Source organism: Heterodontus francisci, chromosome 42, assembly GCF_036365525.1.
Source record: "Heterodontus francisci isolate sHetFra1 chromosome 42, sHetFra1.hap1, whole genome shotgun sequence".
Taxonomy (NCBI): Eukaryota; Metazoa; Chordata; class Chondrichthyes; order Heterodontiformes; family Heterodontidae; genus Heterodontus; species Heterodontus francisci.
Genome location: NC_090412.1, coordinates 16,172,755 through 16,194,927, shown reverse-complemented (window position 1 = coordinate 16,194,927; position 22,173 = coordinate 16,172,755). Strand labels below are relative to the sequence as shown.

Below are 22,173 nucleotides of genomic sequence, written 5' to 3'. Positions count from 1 at the left end.
CCTCTATAAACCAGCACTGACTTTAAGGAAGGACTGCAAATCCAGGCTAGGAACTGAATGTAATTAAATTAGGACTGTTCATTCTCACTGGCCCAATTGTGAAGCCTATCATTAATCATGCTCCAATCTTATAAATGAGAGTGTTCTTACTTTTTCAGCTGCACATTTATTTTAGTTGATTTTTTATTTATTTATTTAGAGACAGGCCCTTCGAGCCACCGGATCTGTGCCGACCAACAACCACCCATTTATACTAACCCTGCAGTAATCCCATATTCCCTATCACCTACCTAACTAGGGGCAATTTACAATGGCCAATTTACCTATCAACGTGCAAGTCTTGGCTGTGGGAGGAAACCGGAGCACCCGGCGAAAACCCACGGGGTCACAAGGAGAACTTGCAAACTCCGCACAGGCAGTACCCAGAATCGAACCCGGGTCCCTGGAGCTGTGAGGCTGTGCCAGACAGCAAATTTATGTTAGACCATCAATGTTCAGTCTGTGACAAAATAAAGTATTTTCATCCAATTTTGGCATGTTGGCTATCTTAGTCACAGTACAAAGGTCAGCTGCAATTAAATTCCATGCCCCTAATCTAAATGTTGCACCGCTTGATAGCCTGTCTCAAAGGTAACATGCTTGAGTGAGGAATGAAGCTATCTCATTCAAACATAAACAACACTGTGTTATTAGTTCAGTTATATGTGTGATTGAAAGCTCGCTTACCAATTGAACTATCAAGACTTTAAATCCAAAGAGTTTTAAACTGTTTTGTGGGCTTTTAAGTAAGATGAGCTGTTTGAATCTATAAGGATCGGTTTGGAACCTTCAAGAGTTGGGACACACCTTGTTCCCACAATGGTGAAAACTATAAGAAAATAATTACTGTCTATGTACAATGTTAATTCAAAAGAATAGTAATTTAGTAAAGACCAATTGTGATCATTTGTTTTGTTTTTGAGGCGCTAAATAGTACCTAATATAAATGTTTTTTTATTCACTTGTTTATAACATTAAGAATTTTAGGGGCAATTTTAATTCAGGCAGCCAGCCATCCAGTCCCTACGGCAGAGGTCATCTCCATGAGAGGACAGCCTCATTACTATGCTGCCAGTGAGCTGCATACTCCAAATGGATGCCCCACTAGCCAATCCAACTGGCAGGAAAATGAACAGAGGTGGGGAGAGAGGGGGAGATTGCAGATGAACCCAATTTGCATAAATTAATAATGACTCTTGGCTTGTGGGGGAACACAGGAAGATGTACAGGGCCAAACTGTCATTTAGAAACATTTGAATGTTTCCATCAGTCGCAATGTAAATGGGACTGCACTAAAGTGACTTCTGAAATGGGAAATAAAGAAATAAACAAGTGCTGACACGTCTGAAAGACAAAATTAACATCAGTGTACAAACTGGTATAAAGTGTCATCATGACTAAGCATCAATATAATCTTCTTCTTGCTAGGTTGATTTCAAGCCAAAAGTTGCTTTAAAGCCACCAAATCAGCACAGATGAAGAGGAAATGTGTAGCAACATCATTGCATTACAGAAGCACAGCTGTGGAGCTGCTAGACTTGCTGTCTTTTTTTCTGTCATGTCAGGAAGAAGATAAAAACGTTATCTTTGGTTTCTTGTCATACAAGTTTGTACAATTAGAAGGAAAAAGCATAAAACACAGTACAACTGCTGTTGTCATATTGAAATAACAGAAAACTGAACATCTCCAGCAATGCTGGTTTCATTGTACAGTTGCTTTGGTACTATTAAGGACATGTTTTTCCTGATTTTTTTTTTATTATATAAATTAAAATGATTCTGCTGCAAACAGTGATGAGATACAATGTGTGAAGTAATCCTTCCATTTACAAAGGAGCCATTTTGAAAAATCTAAGTGAAGAGGAGAAATTGAATAAAGTATTATATTTGTCTGGCCGGACTTGGTTTTCCACAGAGTGCTAAGATTGGCTGTGAATCAGACAGCTCATTTTCCAGATCTCTTTTCTGCATTTTTCATAGAACAACTTTGCATTTAATTGTCCAGCTGCAGTATAGAATCTGAATTGATCCAATTAAGGTAAGTTCAGAAACAGTCTCACCAATCCCATTTATGGAGGCTGGCTTCAGACTAGATGGCTCATGTGGAGAGAAAGACTTAATGGGACAAATGACCTGTTTCCATACAGTACCATATTAGGATTCAATGAAATTGGCTACAATCTAAACTCTTAACACAAAAGCAAAATACTGCAGATGTCCTTTCATCAGAACCTTAAATGTTAATTTTGTTTCTTTCCCCACAGCTGCTGCCAGACCTGCTGTTCCAGTATTTTCCGTTTTTATTACAATCTAAGCTGTCTGGCACTAAAACTGTCCAAATTAGTTTCAATTAGAACAAATAGAAATCAGCCCAATGTCCGAGTACTGCCTTCTATTGGAATGGATTTTCGTGCATGTCAGTGTGACCTAGCATTAAATGACCCATGACTTGAAATACCATCCTAATGCTGGCCAATTCATCCCTTGCTGTACTACTTGCAGGATCTTGTCATACCATTTTCTCCTCTCAACAATATTGCACTATTCCATTAAAAAAAACTGTAAAATTGTATATGGATAAAAATGTATTTTTAAACAAATGAACAAGCGTTAATTGCACAGCTCACCTTGGTATCTTTGCAGGGATTTGATTACTGAACTTGGATTACAGCCCCAAACCTATGAATGAATCAAATAACCAATCCTAAATAAGCAAATACAGATCAGTTTAGATTTGGTCAAAGTTTAGAGCTCATCACTAAAATGTGCATTATTTCCCATCAACCTTGTGCCTTAACACAAATCAGAATCACAACATGCTTGAAATATTTAAAAAATGAATGGAATAAAATGTATTTATAATTCTACGGATGTCTACTACCAGTGCTTTTTTTCTATTTTAATACCAGGATGTTTTTTTAAATCTGCTTTTGTTTGCATACATTTATTTGTGGAATGCTTGAAACTAAAATTAGTGTCTGTTAAAGTTCTGATTTTTAGGTTGGCATTCAAAATTAAACAGGTTTCAAAAAGCGTGAAAGGCAACAAAAGAAATTTCAGGGGGAAAATAAATTTTAGTATCTGTGCAAAAGCCATGAACTGAAGTTTTGCTTGAATTACTTTTGTTAATTTTTAAAAATGTGAAGGTTAGGAAAACAGTAATGTAAATTTCTGAACTAGTATTTTTGCTAGCTAATGAAGTACATGCAAACCTTATGATGGTAACGTACGGAATTCTTTCAGGCATTTTCATGGTGCTTATACTGGAAAAAATGCCCTAATGGTGGTGGTAAGGCCAAGCCTCCCATCGTTTGTTTTAAATAAACGCCATTTCCATTAGATTCAGAAGTAGAATCACTAGCAACTTTTAAAAAAATAAATATACTCTAGGGACTTTAACAGATTTTGACTGTCCCTATTCATGGAACCTACCTGTTGCACAGAATGAATGTTTGTCTTTTTTAAATCTTCTGTACTACAATTTTAATCAGTGCCCAGTACATACTGCTGATTTTATGTGGTGAAAGGTTGATCAGGTTTTCTCAATTTTTGTCCAAATTTGGTGAATTGTGATGTCAATTATTATCTAGTTTTAGTAGTTGATTTTAAATCCATTGTGCCTAATCCCACAGAGATGTCCATAATTGAATTGTTTGCACTTTAATTGTTTTCAGCTGGACTGAACAAATATTTGTGTGAAATGGGTTATTTTATTTAGCGTCTAAATACTGTACTTTATTGTAATGATGCATTGCAATTGGTTTTGAGAAGTATATCATTGTTTGTCTGTTTGCTTTGCGAGTACACAGAAGTATAACTAAACCCAAATCATTGAGTTTCTATAAAAAAGTGCTATTTAAATGAAGAATTCTATAGTAATGGATGAAACCTCAGTTATTTATGCCATTAATTTATGCCTTTTGTTCACATCTTCACAATGTCAGTGCATTGTGTGAGTTATCCTTTCAGGCTACCACCAGAAACAAAAGCAAGAGGCGTTGCCTGTGATTCAAAATTTAAAAACTATAAAAGTATTCAGCAACTTCTTCCCTCCTCTTCTGAAGGCATGACTCACTTTGAGATATACCAGAGGCTCTTTGGAACCTCATGCAACTGGCCAGTCTTCTTTTGGGGAAAGATATCTTAAAGAACTTGGAATATGTACAGTACATTTATTGCTTCCTTGCACAGAATCCAGAATATATAACAAATTCAACAATGGTGATAAATGATTCGGGGGGATTTCTCCAGAAGTTAAATACAGCTTTATATATTCTGGACCATGAAGTACACTTTGATTACACTGAGCTTGCAAGAGTGTACATTGGTATATTGACCTTTGTTGTCACAGATGTGTTGGGGACAATGCATATTTAGCAGCTTGGTCTTGGTCCATGGGGTACTGACTAACCTGGAACAAGAGGTCCAGCTCATTGGGGTCCACGTCTTTTCCCAGTTTTATGATGTCAGTGTTGCTGGTTTAGTCACTCCACCCAGGTGTGTGTTCTCTCTTCCTGGAAAATGTTGTGTTAAGTGCTAAGCTTGTGGTGCATGATGTTTGGCATATTTTTCTTGCATAAAATGTCAGTCACTAAGCTTTTCCTCTTCTGTTTGTTCATGTTGATCAGGGTGCCAAATAGAACTCTTTCCAATTTAGGCACTCAAAGGAGAATTTGAACTCCCGAGCAGGCGGCTAGCAGGATGTGCAGGCTACCCGTCCAGATCTCTCTATGGGAGACCTGGCTGATATTAACTGCTTGGCCTCATTCACTTCCCACCGGGCAGCTACCCACTCAAAATAGGCATAAAAGATGCACCAGCCAGCTGGCAAAAATAGAGCAGGCTCTGGGCTATTCATGGGTAACTCAAAGTAGAGGTCACCCCAGGGCTGCAAAGGCACAGACTTATCTTGTGGAGGCTGGAGGAACACTGCTGCTCCTCCTGGCCCTGAAAAATAAGTTTAAAATTTGCCTTTTTAGGACCTCAGCTTCCTCCCTGGGAAGTTTAATGGAGCACTGAGCCTGTTGCAGGTGGCCCACTCAGCACGCTGTTATGATGTACGTGGGACCTGAGTGGCATTTTAAGACCTCAATTAACATTTTTAATGAAATTTCTGCTTGCATCATGCCTTAACCATCACAAAAACAGCAGTGTTAACACTGTTCTGTGGTCGAAATAGAGCAGCTTGACTTTAGCCCCCCACTGGACGGAGGGAATTAAAATTTACCTTCTAAGGTCGAGCACTCCTAGATCAGTTACAGCAAAAAAAGTAAAACTCCCACTACTCTGTCCTAATCTCAGATGATTACTCTCTACTGCACCAGCGGGAATTTTCCATTTCCTGCAGCAACAATCTTTGGGCCTTGCCCACTAGGAATAGGATTGATATTTGCCAAATTAATTTCACTTGGGACCCTAACAGTCAGTAGAGGTGACTTTCATCCCACCCATCTATTTTGGGCTTGAATTCAGCACCTAGATGGAAAAGGCCAATGTCCATCTCACTGTGATGCCCAGTTCCCCATATGTGACCTCTTTCATGAGTTTAAATGAATGCAAATTCAAATTAGGAAAACAATATTGTTTCAGATCAGATATGTTTTTATATAATGACGATAATACCTCACCCTGCAACTCTTCAGCAACTGTTGAGTAACTCACTTTATTTCATGTTTTAGTGAGAATTTTCTTCATTTCCGAGATGACAATTTCATAACCAAACTGCGTCAAAGACTGTAATACAGATGCAATGTACAGCAGTACAGGCACAAAACTCAGATTGTTTTTGAAACAGCTGGGAGGGGGAGGAACTGCGAACTGCAAGTTCTTTCACAATGGTTGAGCCAAATGTGCTTTGTTATCTAATTCTACCATGTGATTTAACCCAATCCTACAGTAGGGCTACCACATGTCCTTTTTTTAAATGGACTGTTGATCGTGTGGGTAGGCTATCCTTTCTTCTTGGTGTAAACCCTGCAGTAGATGTTTGGTTTTCTCGATTTTGTTGAAAGGGCAGCAGAAGAGTCAGGGTTATGGGTAAAAAGCAGGCTCGTGGGACTAATTAATGTTCAAAGAATCAGCAATGGGCTGAATGGCCTCCTATCCTGTATGATTTATGTCTATAATAAAAGCAAAATACTGCAGATGCTGGAAATCTGAAATAAAAACAAGAAATGCTGGAAATACTCAGCAGGTCAGGCAGCATCTGTGGAGACAGAAGCAGAGTTAACATTTCTGGTCAGTGATCCTTCATCAGAACTCATGATTTATGTCTACGTTGGAAGATTTTTCCCCCCCAATTGCAGTGAAATTTAAAAGCTGACTCACTGAAATTGTTTCTTTAGTGGCAAAAATACTAAACCCTCAAAATGGAAGTTCAGTGCCAGCAGCAAGGAGCGGAACAGCCAATTTAGGTGTGCATTTAAAAGTGCAGTCACACTATAAGTTCAAAGTCGATGGGAAGAAGTTGTAATTTTTCACTGACGTTATACTTGAGGCCTGAGAGATAGTGGGACAGGTGACCAAAAGCTTGATCAAAGAGGTAGGTTTTAAGCAGCAACTTCAAGGAGCCAGAGGGGTTTAGGAAGGGAATTCCAGAGCCTAGGGCCTAGGCAGCTGGCTGCATGGTCAGCAATGGTGGAGTGATAAAAATCGGGGATCTACATAAGGCCGGAATTGGAGGAGTGCAGATATCTTGGAGGGCTGGAAGAGATTACAGAGAAATGAAGTGGAGAGGCTATGGAAGAATTTGAACAGAAGCATAAGAATTTTTAAATTGAGCCATTGCTGAAATGAGAACCAATACAGATTAAGTGAAGGGTGAATGGGACTTAATGTGAGTTGGGATATGGGCAGCAGAGTTTTGGATGAATTCAAGTTTACAAAGAGGGGGAAGATGGGAGGCTGGCCAGCTGAGCATTGGAATAGACTGGAGACAACAATGGCTGCTGAACCCCTCTTTCATGCCAATGAGCTTAGGCGGGGCAAAATTGAGCACTGTTAGAGAAGCTATTCAATTTTAATGTGACTTTTCCTTATGCCATAAAAATCCTTTCAAAAAAAGCAGAAAATACAACAGAGGCCTTGGTGAGAATAAATTTAAACACTTAAAATAATTGCAATTAAACACCAGATAAATGACTCTCCTGCTGGTTGTAATTTGTAAAGAGTCTCTGAGTAATCGCAGTTGCAGGAAACTTGCATACAAGGCTCTGTAACTTGGCTGTATGGCCATGATTATGGGTGGCAATGCATTCAGGCAGAGAAATTGTAAAAGGTTTGAGATTTGGGCATACTGTACTTGCATATGTAACTCACAAAATTCAGCTACCTTTTGGCCTGCACGTGCATCTGGGTGTGAAACCAGGCAGGAAGTTCCAGGCCCATGAAGTATAAATTCAGTTTAAAGTACTTAACTGACTGCTGAATAAAGCAGTGAAGCTACCTTCTCTTTGGTTCAGACCCCAACTGTGGTTTGGGGTTGGATTTACAGTGTGATCGCACTGCCATGCAAAGTGACTTTGTTTTCCATTCACACCACATGTGCAGTGTAAATGTACCTTAAATTTGTAGCATCTAAAAAAACAGTTGGCAAGTGAACAGCATAGAATCATAGAAAGCGACGAGAGAAAGTATGGCAGTAAATGCACTGCCTTTGATGTTAAGGTCACACAATAATGTACCTTGAAAGAATTTTTTGTTCATGTAAACACATCCCTAACCTATCTTATTCTATCTGGTTTTGTACAGGGAACCCTATTAAAAAAAGTGTGATGCTTGTGATCATCATTTAAAACCAGATAGTTTATGTGTGGTTACAACCAAATAGGTCATTTTTAAACGAAAATAAGTCTGGATCCGAAGTGATTTAAGTCTGCTTATAAATGACATATGGATGCCAGGAGAGCAGATGAAAAATAAGAAGTTGAACAAGTAGATTTTTAAAAAAGAATTCTAGAAGTTTAAATGATTATCAAAGACTTTACTCTGTAATTAGTGGGGATGACATTGATGCAAAGTGTTATAGTTGCTTTAGCTCCCCCTCCCCCACCCAGGCCCCAGAGCCTACCCGCCGTTACCAAGCAACGCGCCACAAACACCGGAGCGGCCGTTTGGCTCGGCCGAAGCTGGGGGTGAAAAAGCCCGAGAGCTCCCGCTCCACGGATCCGCCGACGCTCAATATGACCACGGAGCTGAGCAAAGAGGCCCTGCAGGAACTGTACGCCTGGATTGACCGAGTCCCGCTCTCCAGGCCGAAGCGGAACATCGCCCGGGATTTCAGCGACGGAGGTACCGGGCGGAGCCGCGGTTCAATAAGCCCAATCATTTCCCCCTCATTCCCCATCTCCCCCTCATCCTCTCACTCATCCCCTCATCCTCTCACTCATCCCCTCATCCTCTCTTCCATCCCTCCCATCATCTCCCCCACCTCCCGCTCATCCTCCCACTCATCCCCTCAACCCCCATGTCCCCCTCATCCCTCCCATCATCTCCCCCTCTTCCCTTCACCCCATATCCACCCCATCTCCTCCCCAATCCCCCCATGCCACCCATTCCCCCCCCATCTCGCCCCTCACTCGTTTCCCCCCACCTCGCCCCTCACTCGTTCCCCCCCCACCTCGCCCCTCACTCGTTCCCCCCCCACCTCGCCCTCACTCGTTCCCCCCCACCTCGCCCCTCACTCGTTCCCCCCCACCTCGCCCCTCACTCGTTCCCCCCCCACCTCGCCCCTCACTCGTTCCCCTCCCCACCCCACCTCGCCCCTCACTCGTTCCCCTCCCCACCCCACCCCACCTCGCCCCTCACTCGTTCCCCTCCCCACCCCACCTCGCCCCTCACTCGTTCCCCTCCCCACCCCACCTCGCCCCTCACTCGTTCCCCTCCCCACCTCTCCCCTCACTCGTTCCCCTCCCCACCTCTCCCCTCACTCGTTCCCCTCCCCACCTCTCCCCTCACTCGTTCCCCTCCCCACCTCTCCCCTCACTCGTTCCCCTCCCCACCTCTCCCCTCACTCGTTCCCCCCCTCTCCCCTCACTCGTTCCCCCCCCACCTCTCCCCTCACTCGTTCCCCCCCCCACCTCTCCCCTCACTCGTTCCCCCCCCCCACCTCTCCCCTCACTCGTTCCCCCCCCCCCACCTCTCCCCTCACTCGTTTCCCCCCACCTCCCCCCGTTTCTTTTCTCCCTCCTCGCTCCCTGGCTCCATATCATGAGCTGCTAACAGTCGGATTTGGAATGCTGGGCACAATGGGCGCTCGAGCAGGGCTCGGGCAGGACCTTCACCACCGCCCCTCCCACCCCAACAGCTTTCTGCAAAACAGGCAGGCAGGAAGGATGGTGGTGCCAGGGCTTTCTGGGGGGGGCTTAGAGAGAAATTATATGGAGAGTGTCAGCCCCCGTTCTTCTGTCTGAAGGTCATGGGTTCAAGTCCAGGCTAACACTCCAGTGGAGTACTGAGGGAGTGCCACACTGCCAGAGGTGCCATCTTTCAGATGGAACTTTAAACTAAGGCCCCGTCTATGCATAGGTGAAAAATCCTACGTCACTATTTTGAACAAAAGCAGGGGAGTTATGGCCAATATTTATTCCTCAACCAATGTCACTAAAAGCAGATAATTTGGTCACTATCATGTTGCTGTTTGTGGAGAGCTTGCTGTGCACAAATTGGCGGCTGCATTTCCTAAACTGCAACAGTCACAACACTTCAAAAAGTGCTTCATTGGCTGTAAAGCACTGTGGGACGAGCCGAGGTTGTGAAAGGTGCGATATAAAATGCAAGCCTTTCTTTTACTGTTTCCTCTGTTGGAGGGAGGCCAGAACAGTAATTTTAAAATTAAGCTAGGTGATGTCAGAAAGGGTACCCTTCACACAAAGGGTAGTGGAAATCTGGAACTCTCTCCTAAGGGCCTGCTACCCTTCCCGAACCCAACGGGACCTGAGGACATGTGTCGGGTTCAGGTCGGATTGCACTTCGGGTCCGACGTTTGGAGTTGGGTCGGACACGCTCTATCACAGGTAAGTGGCTCCAATGTTAATTTAATTTTTGGACTAGTAAGGTGGTTTTGTTACAGATATTTTAAGCTTGTGCAGATCAGCAACAAAGTGAAAAACGGAAGGGTAAGTTAACTGATAGTCGGGCGCGGGAAAAAACGGAAGGACTTGGGCTGGGCCGGGCTCGGGTCGGGTTTTTTTTTTGCAGACCCGAGCAGGCCTTTACTCTGTCCCCCAAAAAGCTGTTAAGGCCAGTGGTCAATTGCAAATTTCAAAACTGAGTTTGAATAATTTAAAATACAGATCAGCCATAGCCTAATTGAATAGCGGAACAGGGTAGAGTTGCTGAATGGCCTACTTCCGTTCCGATGGGTACCTGGCCGGAGAAGCCAGCATTCATTAAACAGCCCACCCATCCCTAATATTGCTATAACTAATAAACAGGGGAAAGAAAGTGTTCATTCTCCTATGATTTTTCTCTCTGTCTTCCTTGTAGCAGTATCTGGAAGATCAATCGTTCATTCCTGGAGACTCGAGTACTGCGCTGTAATGTTCTAATGTTCTAATTATGGATGAAAATGGAATAGTGTAGGTCAGATGGTCGGCGCAACATCGAGGGCCGAAGGGCCTGTACTGCGCTGTAATGTTCTAATGTTCTAAAAATCCTGGAGGGTTGAGAACTGCCCTCGGTAGTGAGCACTATCATCACAGCCTGGCCCAATCTTACCTCCCACACCTATACACTTTCCAGTAAAGGTCACTCGGCAGTGTTTGGGAATGGGAATCTTGACCAACCTTTACTTGCTAGCCCAGGCTGCTGACACCTATTTATTGCCCCTACTAGCTCCTGGATAAAAGGAGCTAATTCAGCACAGAATGTGGATAGATAGAATCCAGGCTTGTGTTGCTGCAGCAGAACATGTGATGCATTTGATCACTAAACTGTAGAGCACCCTTGGTTATATTTTCAAATATAAAATTGCAGGTAACAGAATGATTCCCCAGTATTTACAAAAATGTTCTTTGCTAACCATTTGAGCTTATGGAATTTTAACCAAAAATAGGTCATTCTTCAAGACAAAATGAGTGAAACTTGTAACGACTGTCATCCGAATCTGAATAAAATTGCTGTTCAGCAATTTGTTCCCACATATCCCATATTTATTTTAAAATGCACTTTGGAGTTGCTGGAGATGGCAAAAACTGAATAAAGCTATCTTTCTTTTTCCCACCCCACTTTATATTTATTCTTCATTAAAGACATAACCACAGGTCAACTGAGTGGAAGTTCCTGTATGTCTCTGTATCATGATAACAACTGCAGGATGGATGGAAAACTGCAGAATGAAGCAGTCTGCAGCAAATGTGAAGTATTTATTGTCATAAATGGATGCATGGGAATGATTACTGCACAGTGATCTTAAGTCAGACAAATAGGTAAAATTTGGGCATTGCAACTTTAAATTATAAGCATTACGCATAGATGTTTATAAACGATGGCATAGTGGTAATGTCACTGGACTAGTAATCCAGAGGCCCAGGCTAATACCCTGGGGACACTGGTTCAAATCTCACAACGGCAGCTGCTGGAATTTAAATTCAGTTAATTAATAAAAATCTGGATTGAAAGCTGGTCTAATGATGACCATGAAACCATTGTCAATTGTCATAAAAACCCATCTGGTTCACTAATACTCTTAAGGAAGGAAACCTGCTGTCCTTGCCTGGTCTGGCCTACATGTGACTCCAGACTCCTAGCAATGTGATTGACTCTTCACTGTCCTTTGGAATGGCCTAGGAAGCCACTCAGTTCAAGTGCAATTAGGGATGGGCAACAAGTACTAGCATTGCTCATGATTAGTTAACATATCTGCTGTTTTGTAAGGACAGCAACACTAGACTGTTCAATGCCTAACATTTTTGCTGCTCAAGGTTATATGCTGTAACTGCTGTAGCATCAAAATCCTGGAACTCCCTTCCTAACAGCACTGTGGGGGTACCTACCCCACATGGACTGCAGCGGTTCTAGAAGGCAGCTCACCACCACCTTCTCAAGGGCAATTAGGGATGGGCAATAAATGCTGGCCTGGCCAGCAACGCCCACATCCCGTGAATGAATAAAAAAAATCTGTTGTGTTCCAGTCACTTTGAGATATAGGCCAACACTCCTTCAGCCTCTATGATTACATTCTGTACCTGTTCACTAGCTTGTAGTGATTTGTGTACAATAAAGAGAATACTTATAGGAGGTAATTTTATAATTGTACAGATGGCATTGAGCTTTGTCTGTTGACAACACATTTTGGAAAATTGTAGGTGATTTTCCAATGTATAATTGCTCCAATGTATAATTGGAAAATCAGCCCTATTAACTTAGTCACCTGAAAAATATCATTATATCTATTTCGTAATTGTAGGAGATAAACATGCAATGATTTAATAATTTTACAGAACTAACTTTGACAGAAATATTGATGAGTTAATTTTATAGTCTTAATGATGAAATGCTATTCATATGGCAGGGCATTGATTATTTTTAACCAACAAATCTCACTTGATTTTTATTTATTTCTTCCAAGTAATGGTTGCTGAAGTGGTGAAGCACTTTTTGCCAAAACTGGTAGAAATACACAACTATATCCCAGCAAACTCTACCCAGCAAAAACTGAGTAACTGGCAGATATTAAACAGGCAAGTGCTCTGATATTTAATATTTTACAGTCTGCTACAAATAGCTTTTCCTTTATAGTGGAGCTCCCCTCTTCCCTTTTCCAATTTGTCAGCTGGAAAAATACTAAGTTGGATTTGGCACATAAAACCATTTCTTTAATGAATATTTAAGAGGAACTACTATGTAATAAATTCATTATATTGACTTCCCATGGCATTGCTCAGGCAGTCTGAGTTCTGCAGTATAGTTGTAATAATTAGCTGCTAACCTGGCCTGCCCCCTTTTAAGGTCACTGCTCAGGAACTCTATACAAGAAAGAAGCCTAAATTGGTCCTGATGTCATTTGGATTTGTTGCTGTTGTAACTGTCTCTAGATTGGCAGCTCCATGGTTCCTCTCCATGTTATCTCAACAACCTCTCCAGGTTACCTCAAGTTAGGAAAAAAACAGTAGGAAGTAACTTTTTTCAACTCTTGCTTGGTCGTAGTTTGCAGTTCAACAGTGTGATGCCAGGAGTGCTATGGGCACTCAAACTTTTAAGCTGGTGGCAATAAAACGTATACCAAAGATGCATGAAAATATATATTTAAAAGGAGAATATACCACATTAACCATAAAAAGTAGCAATTATTTGAAGGAATTCTTATTTTGTTTCACACACATGTGCATACAAACATAGGAATTAGGAGCAGGCCACTCGGCCGTCGAGCCTACTCCGCCATTCAACAAGATTATCGTTGATCTGATTGTAACCTTAACTCCACATTCCCGCCTACCCCTTTCACCCCGTTGCTTATCAAGAATCTACCTCTGCCTTAAAAATATTCAAAGACTCTGCTTCCTCCACCTTTGAGGAAGAGAGTTCCAAAGACTCACAACCCTCTGAGAGAAAAAATTTCTCCTCATCTCTGTCTTAAATAGGCGACCCCTTATTTTTAAACAGTGACCCCGAGTTCTAGATTCTCCTACAAGGGGAAACATCCTTTCCATATCCACCCTGTCAAGAACCCTCAGGATCTTATATGTTTCAATCACGTCGCCTCTTACTCTTCTAAACTCCAGTGCATACAAGCCTAGCCTGTCCAACCTTTCCTCATAAGACAACCTGCCCATCCCTGGTGTTAATCTAATGAATCTTCTCTGAACTGCTTTTAACGCATTTACATCCTTCCTTAAATAAGGAGACCAACACTGTAAACAGGACTCCAGATGTGGTCTCCTATGGCCTGTATAACTGAAGCATAACCTCCCTATTTTTGTATTCAATTCTTTTCACAATAAACAATTGCATTCTATTAGCTTTCCCAATTACTTGCTGTACCTGCATACTAACCTTTTGCAATTCATGCACTAGGACACCCAGATCCCTATGCATCTCAGAACTCTACAATCTCTCACCATTTAGATAACAGACTTTTTTATTCTTCCCGCCAAAATGGACAATTTCAGATTTTCCCACATTATGCTCCATTTGCCAGATCTTTGCCCATTCACTTAACCTATCAATATCCCTTTGTAGCCTCCTTATGTCCTCTTCACAACTTACTTTTCCACCTATCTTTGTGTCATCAGCAAATTTAGCAACCATACCTTCGGTCTCTTCATCCAAGTCATTTATATAAATTGTAAAAAGCTGAGGCCCCAGCACTGATCCATGGGCACACCACTTGTTAAATCTTGCCAACCAGAAAATGACCCATTTATGCCAACTCTCTGTTTCTTCTATCCATACCAATATGTTACCCCCTACACCATGAGCTTTTATTTTCTGCAATAACATTTGATGTGGCACCTTATCAAATACCTTCTTGAAATCTAAGTATGGTACATCCACCAGTTCCCCTTTATCCACAGCACATGTTACTTCTTCAAAGAACTCCAATAAATTGGTTAAACATGATTTTCCTTTTACAAAACCATATTGACTCTGCCTGACTACCTTGAATTTTTCTAAGTGCTCTGCTATAACACCTTTAATAATAACTTCTAACATTTTCCTATGACAGATGTTAAGCTAACTGGCCTGTAGTTTCCTGCTTTCTGTCTCCCTCCCTTTTTGAATAAAGGAGTTACATTGGCTATTTTCCAATTTAATGGAACCTTCCTCAAATCTAGGGAATTTTGGAAAATTAAAACCAACGCATCAACTATCTCACTAGCCACTTCTTTTAAGACTCTAGGATGAAGTCCATCAGGACTCTGGGACTTGTCAGCTCCAACAATTTGCTCAGTATCACTTCCCTGGTGATTGTAATTGTCTTGAGTTCCTCCCTCCCATTTCCTGATTTACAACTATTTCTGGGACGTTATTTATATCCTTTATGGTAAAGACTGATGAAAAATACCTGTTCAATTCATCTGCCATCTCCTTATTTTCCATTATTTATTCCCCAGACTCACTTTCTATAGGACCAACGCTCAATTTGTTAACTTTTTTTTCCTTTTTAAAACATCTATAGAAACTCGTAATATCTGTTTTTATATTTCTAGCTAGCTTTCTCTCATACTCTAATTTTTCCCTCCTTATTAATCTTTTAGTCATTCTTTGCTGTTTTTTTATATTCTGTCCAATCTTCTGACCTGCCACCCATCTTTGTGCAATTATATGCTTTTTCTTTAAGTTTGATTCTATCTTTAACTTTTTTAGTTTTCGTGTGCGGTGACGTAATATGTGCCTGCAGATCACCATGTGGAGAACTACCAAGTAGCCAGTTGCAAAGCTGAATGATGGAAGGCTGAAAGCACGTAATTGTCCATGGATTTCATTTGGGAACTTGGATGAGTGCATGGAAAAGTGACAATTAAAAAGAGAAGCAAGGGGGCTCCACTACAGTTATTTTTATTTTCAGTATTTTTCTGTCTATACTTGATACCTATTTTTAACCCCTCAAAGTATACAAGAGGTAACATGCAGCTAATTTTTAGCTGTGCTGATTTTCAGAACACAAATAAAACTTGCCTACTTTGTCACGGACAATCTAAACTGGAATATTCAATTTAATAAAGAGACAAGTTTAACTGATTACTTCTGCAGAAATCTCTTCCCACTTTATCGTTTCATAAGAAATAGGAGCAGGTGTAGGCCATTTAGCCCTTCGAGCCTGCTTCACCATTCAGTGCCATTACGGCTGATCTTTTACATCAATTCCACCTTCCTGCACTATCCCCAATACCCTTAATTATTTTAGTATCCAAAAATCTTATCAATTTCTGTCTTGAATATGTTCAGTGGCTCAGCATCCACAGCTCTCTGGGGTACAGAATTCCAATTTTTTCTGTTTCCGGATTTCTGATATCTGCATAATCACACTCATGGGGGTGTACGACATTCCCTCCCAATATATGTACGGTACACATGCACAATATTTAATGTTATTGGGCCAGCCTAACTACACATTACTGCGACTATAATCCTGATGCCTTCCCTTAGCTTTTTCTTTTAGACATTTCCCTTGTTGCCTTTATCCATTCTCTCTCTGTGTCTGCTCTTTTTCTCCTTTTTTAGTCGTTCACTTAAGCCTGGAGAGGAATCAAACCTAGCTACCTCTGATCTGCATGGCCCATTTTCCCTGTCTCTTTAGCAAATAAGAGAGAGAGAGAGCTTACAATCTATCTCTGAGGAAGAAACAAAACACCTGGAAATAAATGAATGAAAAAAAATAGGAAACGGAAAGAGATAAACAGGAGTGGTAAAATTGTAGACATTAAAAGATAAGATGGGAGAAAGAATAGTTAAGAAACCAAAACCTGAGGTGAATGATGCTGTGGGAGGGAGTGGGGTGAAACTTACCACAGTACTAGAGCAGGTTTTACCAGATTGGCCAATGAATTATGTTGACAGCACCCACAGAGGAGTTGCTATTATAGATAATGGCAGCTGAGTGAAACAAATACACACATGGTACTGGAATATCTAACATCGTTTTCTTCAACTGGTTTAATCTGGGCAGCAATCATCACCAATTCCACTGATGGAGAGCCTGGCTAAAGTTACTTGGCTCCCACATTGAGCAGACTAGCATAGAAAATCTTGCTCGTTTCCAGGAACAGGTGGAAGATCATCTGGTGCAGATATGGTCCAATAACATCACGATGCAATTATAGTAGTAATTTTTTAAGTGGGTGAAGCTCCTCTTAAAAGTTAAGTACAGATATAATTCAGGAAAGCATTTGTTGGATGTGGTGATATGTAATTCAGGGAAAAGGAGCCATCCTTTGGTGCTAGAATTACATAAAGGATCCTATGGAGTGTGGACTCTTGCTGATAACTAAACCTCACGCACCTTGTAGAATGTGGGCTAAACCATAATTTGGTCAGAGTGTATATGGTGGCGATTTCCGCTGCCCATATCTTATGTAAACTTAACCCATTCCCCCACTAATGATACTCATGGAATCTGTCTGGAGCCTCAGCTAAGGTGAGTTAAGTCTAATTAATAAGGTCACACCTCTCCCTTAAATTCCATGACTTCCTGGGATTGATAATATCTGTCCTGACATACAGCCACTGATTACTGAGTTACTAGTCCTAGAGACAAATCCTTCTAAGCAACAGATTTAAGAACTGGGCAATGTTTTGGCAGCTCCGACCTAAATTTCAGTTTAATTTGGATTATAAGATAACTATTTTATTTTTTCCTTGTACCTTGGAAGTGAAAGATGGGCAACCTCCTTCTCAGGAACATTACTTTGGTGTAGCTAATTATAGTACATAAGTACCTCTGAAAATGAATGATAGGTATATTAGTGGATAAACTATTCTCCAAATGAAAGTCTCCTGCACGTACCTGAATTCACACTGTTCTTCCTCAGAGTCGCTGGACAGCTGAGGTTAAGGAACTACATTAGAATGTCTAAATCACTGTCACTGACCCTACCCAAGATTTGTTGTAAGTTAGGCTGCCTTTTTGGCTCAATTATTCTAATAATTATTACCTATGTGAAACAGCTTAAGGTAGAATGAAAGTTGATCTTAGTTCTGGATTGAGGAAGGTAAGTGCCCAATTCAATTTATATATTTCAAAATAGAACTGGGTTGACATGCTGAGCAAGCCTACCTCTCAATTATGGATTCTATTTGGAAATTAAATCATGACATTGAGAAAAGGTTTAGTGCTGTGCAACACTGCAAAGCCACAAGATTAGCTGGTATTCCAATTCTACAAGGAAACCACACTCTCACCCCAAACCAGAATTTAGGTCTTTCAATGCATTGCAGATTGAAGGACATAATGGAAAGGAAATATCATGTGAGGGAGAGAAGTGAAAATATATTATACTTGTGAACAGTCTGTGAATGTTCTGATTAAAAACTCTTGAATGACTGGGTGCACAACAACTTTTTGGGCACATTTCTTGGGAAATGATTTTCTTTGGTCACCATTGGCAGCTGTGCCTTCAGCAGCCCAGGCTCTAAGCTCTGGAATTCCCTCCCTAAACCTTTCCACCTCTCGCTCCTTTTCAGACATTCCTTAAAAACTACCTCTTTGACCAAGCTTTTGGTCAAATATCTGTCCTAATATCTGTTTATGTGGTTCGGTGTCAAATTTTATCTGATTATGATCCTGTGTGAAGTGCCTTGGGATGTTTCACTGCATTAAATGCGCTATATAACTGCAAGTTGTTGGTGTTAATGATTAGCACACTAGGGGGTGAAATTCCTTTGCATAAAGCTAACCACATGATAAGGGTGAATTAAAATATAATAATTTTATTCATAATCTGTAATGGAGCATTTGCACATTTTTGCCCACCTTCCAAAAGATTGTCTTGCTGAGAGTTTGTTGGGCAACAATGCCAAATTGCATAGTAATATTTTCTATAAAGTTGGCATTAAGGCAGCAGAGGGAATGTGTGGAGGTACAGCATGGATAGAACAGTGACACTATAAGAAATGACTGAGTTATTCCAATACATACAGCAACGGGTCTCACTTTGCCGAACATTTTGAAGGAAGAGGAACAGCAAAGCGGAGCCTGCAAGGTCCAGGATAATAAAAGGTAGACCATCAGGACTTCTTATCCCAGGCATAGTATGTCCACTGCCAGTAACATGGTTCCTTGACAGCACTGCAGTGTACTGCAGGAGGAGATTATGCCTCACCAAAGATGTCATAGCTGAATTGTGCCATCTCATGGAGCCAAGCCTGAAGCCAAGAAGCAACATCAGCATTATGCTGCCAGTAGCAACAAAGGTGGCAAGCTTTTGCTGCAGGGCCCTTCCAGGCAACAGCTGGGGACTTGACAGGGATCAGCAAGCTTGCAGTCCACTACTGTAACTTAAGTCACAATTTTCCTGATTTGACACGTTGATAACACTAAACTCAACTCACAGATCTAACATATTTTGAATGATGCATTAGTTTTACTATTATCCAAAAGCACTGAAACTCTGAAAACAGAGTAAAGGTGCACATTCCTGATAGTGCAGTAAATGAGAGTTAAATTATTGCCCTGTCAATACACTTAGAAAGTGACACCCTCTATCCCCAGGTGAGGAATGTATCTTTGCTTCTAGTTTTCTCATTGATAAAGGAGTTACTTCGGAATTCTCTGTTTTCTACATACTATCCAAAATCAGCATTATGAAAAATTGGACTATATTGTCCACTTTCTGGTCCTTTACATATTACATATTCTGTACTAAAATATTGAATAACAACGCATTTTTACATTAAAATACAAATGACTTTCAAACAAAGTTAATTATTTATACATGAGATGATTAGAAACAGGAAATCAGGTAGTCAAGTATGACTGATAATAAATATCACTGACTGCCTAAGACAACCTGTTACACTTAATCCAGAAAGTATTCAATTTTGTGAGAACTTGTAGTCCCCAAGGATTTATGTGAATTATGATATTTTAAAATGTATTTAATTGAAACATTTTTCACAATTCTTTTACACAGGAAGATATTTTCCAAATTACATTTTCATATTCCTGAAGATATATTAAAAAAGTTGGTAAAGAGTTCTCCTGGAATTATTGAACCAGTTTTGTATATGTTGAGACAGAAGATTGAGGAAGAACTCAATAACATACAAGTAAGAAACAGACACCTTGTTCATATACAGGTACAGTTTACTACTGTATTATCTTCAGATGCCTTTACTCTTAATGGAGTTCTGTAACTAATCACCGACACAGCGAAAGGTGATGGTCTGAGCCTTAATTTAAAAGCAGCATTGAATTGGTGTCTGGAAATGAGCAAACCCTGCTATGTTCTTAGCTCATGGTACTGATCTTGCACTGCTCAGAAAGCTTTGCATGAGAATTAAATCTAAGACTAAATCTAGCAATCAGTAAAAAATGGGCCTCTGAGATGCCTACTAATTGAAATACTTTGTATAATAAGCAGCTTAGTGGTACATTTCATGCCTACAATACCCCACATTGTGATCTCAGTTGTACTGTCAGGAAGACACTGAGCAGAAGCTACTGTCTGTTTATCTTCAAAGGGTTGCTGAAGCTACCCAAACACAGCCTGTCTGTACTGGCTGGTGATGCACTGTCTTCAGTGATGGTTTATACAGATCTTCCACAGACAATTGAAAGGTCTGTGGCCAGAAAGGGGCTCAGAATTGCAAATTTCAAACAACCGAGCATGCGGAAGCTTATAACTGTGCAGTTATTTTTGTGTGTTGTCACCTGCACTGTGCAAATAAATGGGGCTCCACAATACAAGGAGTATATGACAGAATTACTTCAAGTAGAGATGGGTTTTTAATATAAATTTGAGCCGCCTGCTTTGTATCCCCTACAGCCAATTAATGAGGGCCTTATCCAGAAATCAAGGTAAAATTGCGCTAAAAATGAGAAAGAAAGGGCTTGCATTTATATTGTGTCTTTTTACAATCTCCCAAAGTGCATCAAAGCCAATGAATTACTTTTGAGCTGTAGTTGCTGTGTAAAGAAACATGGTGACCAATTTTAATCACACTGAAGTTCCAATCAAAAAAAAATGAGATAGATGACCAATGAGGCTGTTTTGGTGGTGTTGATTGATTGAGGAATAAATGTTGGCCAGAACTCTGGAAGAACACCCCAGCTGTTCAAGTAGTGCCACAGGATCTTTTATGTCCACTTGAGAGAGCAGGCAGGACCTCAGTTTATCATCTGATCCAAAAGGCAATGCCTCTGACAATGCAGCACTCTCTCAGTACTGCACTGGGATGTCAGCCTAATTATGTGCTCAAGTCACTAGAGTGGAACTTGAGTCCACAACCTTCTGGCACAGGCGAGAGTGCTACTACTGAGCCAAGAAAACAAGTCAAATCCTTAATTTCAGTTATAGTTCTAGTAAATGATTTCAAGCATTTTATTTAATTTTATTCAGATGTTGAATTGTTACTTAGATACCAGAGATAATTAACAGTTGCTACCATGCTAGACTTATACAGCAGTTTTTATTTTATAGTGCATTTATTTTACATTGATGCTATTGTTGACGGACCCCATTTTGGCAGCAATACTGTAATGTAAATAAAGCATTATTACTGAATCCAGAGGTTCCACGACTCAGTTGAAATGATTTTCATTGCTCCAGTATTGGCAACCGTACCTTCAGCTGCCTAGGTCCTCAGCTCTGGAATTCCCTTTCTAAGCATCTCCATCTTTCTATTTCTTTCTGTCTTCCTTTAAGATGTTCCTTAAAACCCTACCTTTTTGACCAAGCTTATGGTCACCTGCCCTGCTATCTCTTTATGTGACTCAGTGTCAAATTTCATTTGTAATGCTCCTGTGAAGCGCCTTGGGACATTTCACCACATTAAAGGCACTATTATGCAAGTTGGTGTTGCTATTGTTGAAGAAGTGGCCTTCCATGGCATCTCCAGAGACAGTAGCAGCAGAGCAGCAATATAAGTGATGTTTCTAGCAACATTTGCCAATTTTTCTGGGCATGGCCAAGCCGAATGCTCAACCTGCCCAGACAATGCAGTTTTCTATGGCTGGCACAGCTGTTAGGGAATGTCTAGTGACCATAAAGTAAAATTGTTATTTGTGACTTTCAAGCAGTTATGCTTGTGCACGCAGCTGGTTGTCTGCTAATCCAGGGCTCTGGAATCTGCCCACCCTACAGTTGGATTTCGCAGCATCAGGAGCCCTGGATATTTTGGGACCTTTTCTACTTGAAGTAGCTCTGCAACATAAACCTGACAGACAAAAATCTTTTTGAAGTTAAATGCCTTTGTCAATGCCTGTTGCCTTAATCTTCGTAGTGCAAGTATAGGTTCATAGGGTAGAATTTCCAAACTTCCCTTGCAAGTGCTTAACTTGCCTCGACTGCATTCCTGTTACCTCTATTTTTGCTTGGCCATTATGCAAATTGAGTAATGCCTGTAGTAGAAATAATGCACACATGAATGTATTAAACATTTGAGCATGAAATTCAATGATTGGAATTTATGCCTTAATGTATTGTAGTTAATGTATGCATTTCTGTCACAAGTACCTGTCAGAAGAGATCATCT

The 22,173-nt window shown here is 40.8% G+C and overlaps 2 protein-coding genes across 6 annotated transcripts in view; both read left to right on the top strand.

Annotated features, from left to right (window-relative positions):
* adam8a (ADAM metallopeptidase domain 8a) overlaps positions 1-3,907 on the top strand; it is a 47,497-nt gene extending 43,590 nt beyond the window's left edge. The window contains exon 25 of the mRNA XM_068020632.1: positions 1,468-3,907. Within this exon, the coding sequence (XP_067876733.1) occupies positions 1,468-1,518 (51 nt within the window). The 3' untranslated portion in view covers positions 1,519-3,907. The remainder of the gene's footprint in view (positions 1-1,467) is intronic.
* Positions 3,908-8,098: 4,191 nt separating this feature from the next.
* spef1 (sperm flagellar 1) overlaps positions 8,099-22,173 on the top strand; it is a 34,032-nt gene continuing 19,957 nt past the window's right edge. Inside the window, exons 1-4 of one of the 5 annotated variants that reach the window (XM_068020635.1) lie at positions 8,242-8,328; positions 11,289-11,465; positions 12,608-12,719; positions 19,611-19,776. In XM_068020635.1, the coding sequence (XP_067876736.1) occupies positions 12,610-12,719; positions 19,611-19,776 (276 nt within the window). In that variant the 5' untranslated portion in view covers positions 8,242-8,328; positions 11,289-11,465; positions 12,608-12,609. Of the gene's footprint in view, positions 8,329-9,636; positions 10,053-11,288; positions 11,466-12,607; positions 12,720-19,610; positions 19,777-22,173 lie in introns of those variants that run through there. The other 4 variants (XM_068020637.1, XM_068020633.1, XM_068020634.1 and 1 more) reach the window with 4 other exon arrangements.